Source organism: Pinus tabuliformis, chromosome 7, assembly GCF_031772625.1.
Source record: "Pinus tabuliformis cultivar Carrire ecotype Pingquan chromosome 7, CPIR1, whole genome shotgun sequence".
In the NCBI taxonomy this organism is placed as follows: domain Eukaryota; kingdom Viridiplantae; phylum Streptophyta; class Pinopsida; order Pinales; family Pinaceae; genus Pinus; species Pinus tabuliformis.
The window spans coordinates 724976784-724979839 of NC_142293.1; the positions used below are offsets into that span (position 1 = coordinate 724976784).

At 43.3% G+C, this 3056-nt stretch overlaps 1 protein-coding gene across 1 annotated transcript; it reads left to right on the plus strand.

The window, feature by feature from the left end:
- Positions 1 to 735: 735 nt before the first annotated feature.
- LOC149249586 (tryptophan aminotransferase-related protein 3-like) lies at positions 736 to 2695 on the plus strand. Its single transcript, XM_089453413.1, has 5 exons — positions 736 to 1163; positions 1274 to 1577; positions 1672 to 1964; positions 2086 to 2432; positions 2523 to 2695. Exons 1-5 carry the CDS (start codon positions 736 to 738, stop codon positions 2693 to 2695), a joined length of 1545 nt encoding a protein of 514 aa, XP_089309539.1.
- The last annotated feature ends 361 nt before the right edge of the window (positions 2696 to 3056 follow it).

Below are 3056 nucleotides of genomic sequence, written 5' to 3' on the forward strand. Positions count from 1 at the left end.
AGAAAGAGTTTACCCACAATCTACCGTCTTCGTAACACAGAGTAACCACCCGGTTTTATAATTCATGTAAACAATCACCCTTTAAATGCCTGAAAGAAATTACTTATGAGAGGCCGAAATCTCCCAAATGTTTAAATGCACCCTTAAAACGAAAACCCATGAATAATAAGCATAGAATGCTCGGCGTGCAGATTGGCAGGGATTGAGATTGAGCGATTGATTTACATGCAATCATAGGAAATATTCAGTTATTGATTGTGGCTCTGATACCAAATGTAAAAATCTTTACTGACAGCCCAAAGATCATCAATACCAAATATTTCACATACAGAACATGATTTTAAGATGACATACCTTGATTAACAGCGGAAGATGTAATGGCTGCCATCTTATGTCTTCTGTCTCCTGACAGCTGCTACTCTTCTTCTCAGAATTCGGTTTCTCTCCTCTTGCCCACACTTCCTTTATGTGTTTCTTGATGGAGAAGAATACAACTCTTGTGTGGGAGAGAGAGGACCCAATCCTTTATATATTATTTAACTCTAATCTGGTACGTCCATCATATACCAATTCAACGCTTAAGATCTAATGCTTAAGATTAGAAACTGCTTTAGGATAAAATCTAAATGCTTTAAGATTAGATCGGGTCACATTAAGATTAGAAACTGCTTTAACGTTAAAAAGCAATGAGCCTTTTGCTGTTTCTAATAGCAGTTTCTAACATGAAATCCCAAGATGGACGACCACCCCCAACAACAACTCCCAGTTACTTCAAATGCTGATAGCGCTCCTGGTCGATTGAAGTCCAGACTGGCGAATCATGTGCTTTCGGTGTTTTCGCTTCTGCTGAATCTGTTATTTGTAGCTCTCTTGTCTGTGTTTCCCATCCACTCATCTTTGCACCAGGAGCTGCATCGAGATGCACAAGTTCCAAAGGGCGTGGGTGATAATAATTTGCCGGCGCTGACATGGAGTAGGCGAGCCGCCGAGGAAGCAGAGGCAGCAGCAGCGCATCATTGCTCCGGCCATGGATTTGTCCACGTCGATACGTTAAATATTGCGCCAGATGATGAGGGGAAAACATTTAATTGCGAATGTAACGAATGCTATATAGGGCCCGATTGTTCCCAAACGGTTGTCGACTGTGTTGTGGATGTTGACAGGTGAGCATGAATATCATTATGAATTAACAAAAAATTAATTGAATTCAATTCCCAGATCTCATTAGGGTTTAATAATCTGACGAAAGGGTAGCTTGAATATTGTTCTGTAGTGGGGATCCTCTGTTTCTTGAGCCCTTCTGGATCAAGAATGCCGAAGCGAGCGTAACAGTGGTGCCCGGGTGGTATCGGATGAGCTATAGCATACTCGATGGTCCAACAGTGGTGGTATCCCCCGAGCTGGAGACCCAAATCCGTGGGATCCATGCGTTAGTGGGAAACGCAGTGACAGAGGGGAGGTATATTGTGATTGGAATTGGCTCTACACAGCTCATCAACGCTGCAGTTTATAGCCTTTCTCATAAGCAGGATGCTCAACACCCTGCACAAGTGGTTGCACCTGCACCCTATTACGGAGTATGATCACCAGGCCGCATCTCTCAAGCTTTCTCAAGTTATTTCACTGGATCTGAAATACAGGCACTAATATTATGGTAATTTTCATTTGCAGGCGTATAGAACCCAGACTGAAATGTTTTACTCTGTCAAATCAATGTGGAAGGGAGACGCGAAGGGATGGGCAAATCGCTCCAATAAATCCACCAGATTTGTACAAATTGTAGCATCTCCGAACAATCCAACCGGTTTTATTCAACAAGGCGCCTTACAGGGAAAAGATGTGAGAAATGTTTATGATCACGCCTACTACTGGCCTCACTATACTGCTATCACTAAGCCAGCTGACAAGGATGTGATGCTCTTCACCCTCTCCAAACTCACTGGGCACGGGGGAAGCAGGCTAGGGTACTGGTTACTCATTTCTTCCTCATTTTCATTAAACAATACTTCAAAATTTCATTATCATCAGGGCTCTTAATCGTTTTTATGTATCATTCAAACGAGCTAAGAAATTATTTATTTGCAGATGGGCTATCGTGAAAGACTACGATGTGTACGAAAAGATGGCTGAATACGTTTTAGAGAATACTTTTGGCGTATCACATGATACACAGCTAAGGGCAAGCAGGATATTGAAAACAGTAATAGCTGGTTATGGGCCGCAGGAGAATTCCCAGAAACCAAAATTGGAAAAGGGGAAGACATATGATGATCAAAAGCATCATAACCTTTTATTTCACTATGCTTATGATGTTATGGAAGAACGATGGCAAAGACTGCAGAAGATCTTCAGTGGCTCCGACCGTTTCTCCCTTCAAAAATTGACTTCTAGTCACTGCAATTTTTTCTCGACCACCACTGGACCTTCGCCAGGTATACATATTTTCATTGTTTGTAACAGGGTTTTGTTGATTTCTTTTTTGTGAGATTACTAATATAGTGAGAAATTACTATTTTGTTTAGCGTACGCGTGGGAGAAATGCGAGAGAGATGAAGATGAAGACTGCACAGCGGTTTTCAGAAGCGGTGGCATCATCGGGCGAGTGGGCGAATTGTTTGGAGGAGAGAAGCGGTATGTCCGATTGAGTTTGATCAAGCGACATGACAACTTTGCATTGTTAGAGCGCCGCTGTTGAAAATGTAATTTCAACGCAGCCGTACTGCACTCTCCAAAACCGCCAGATTGAAAACCACAAAACCGCCCAGAGCACATCGCACCACCTTCCCATGAAAAGTTGTTTCCGTATATTGGCCTCCGATGCGTTTTGGTGCAGGCACGTGGCTCTCGCCTGACGTCAGCATCTCTGACATATCGGGAGGTAAAGCTCAGCAACAAGGTGGCTTCCGATATCAATCTCCACCGTTGGATTTGCTTCTTCATCCTCCACCGTCGATCTCCGAAGCTGCATACGACCCGCATCAAATCAATAGTTTGCGTGGCGTGTGAGGATTCCCGTTGACCGCCGTAGAAGAGAATTAATGGAGCTGGTGGTTGTT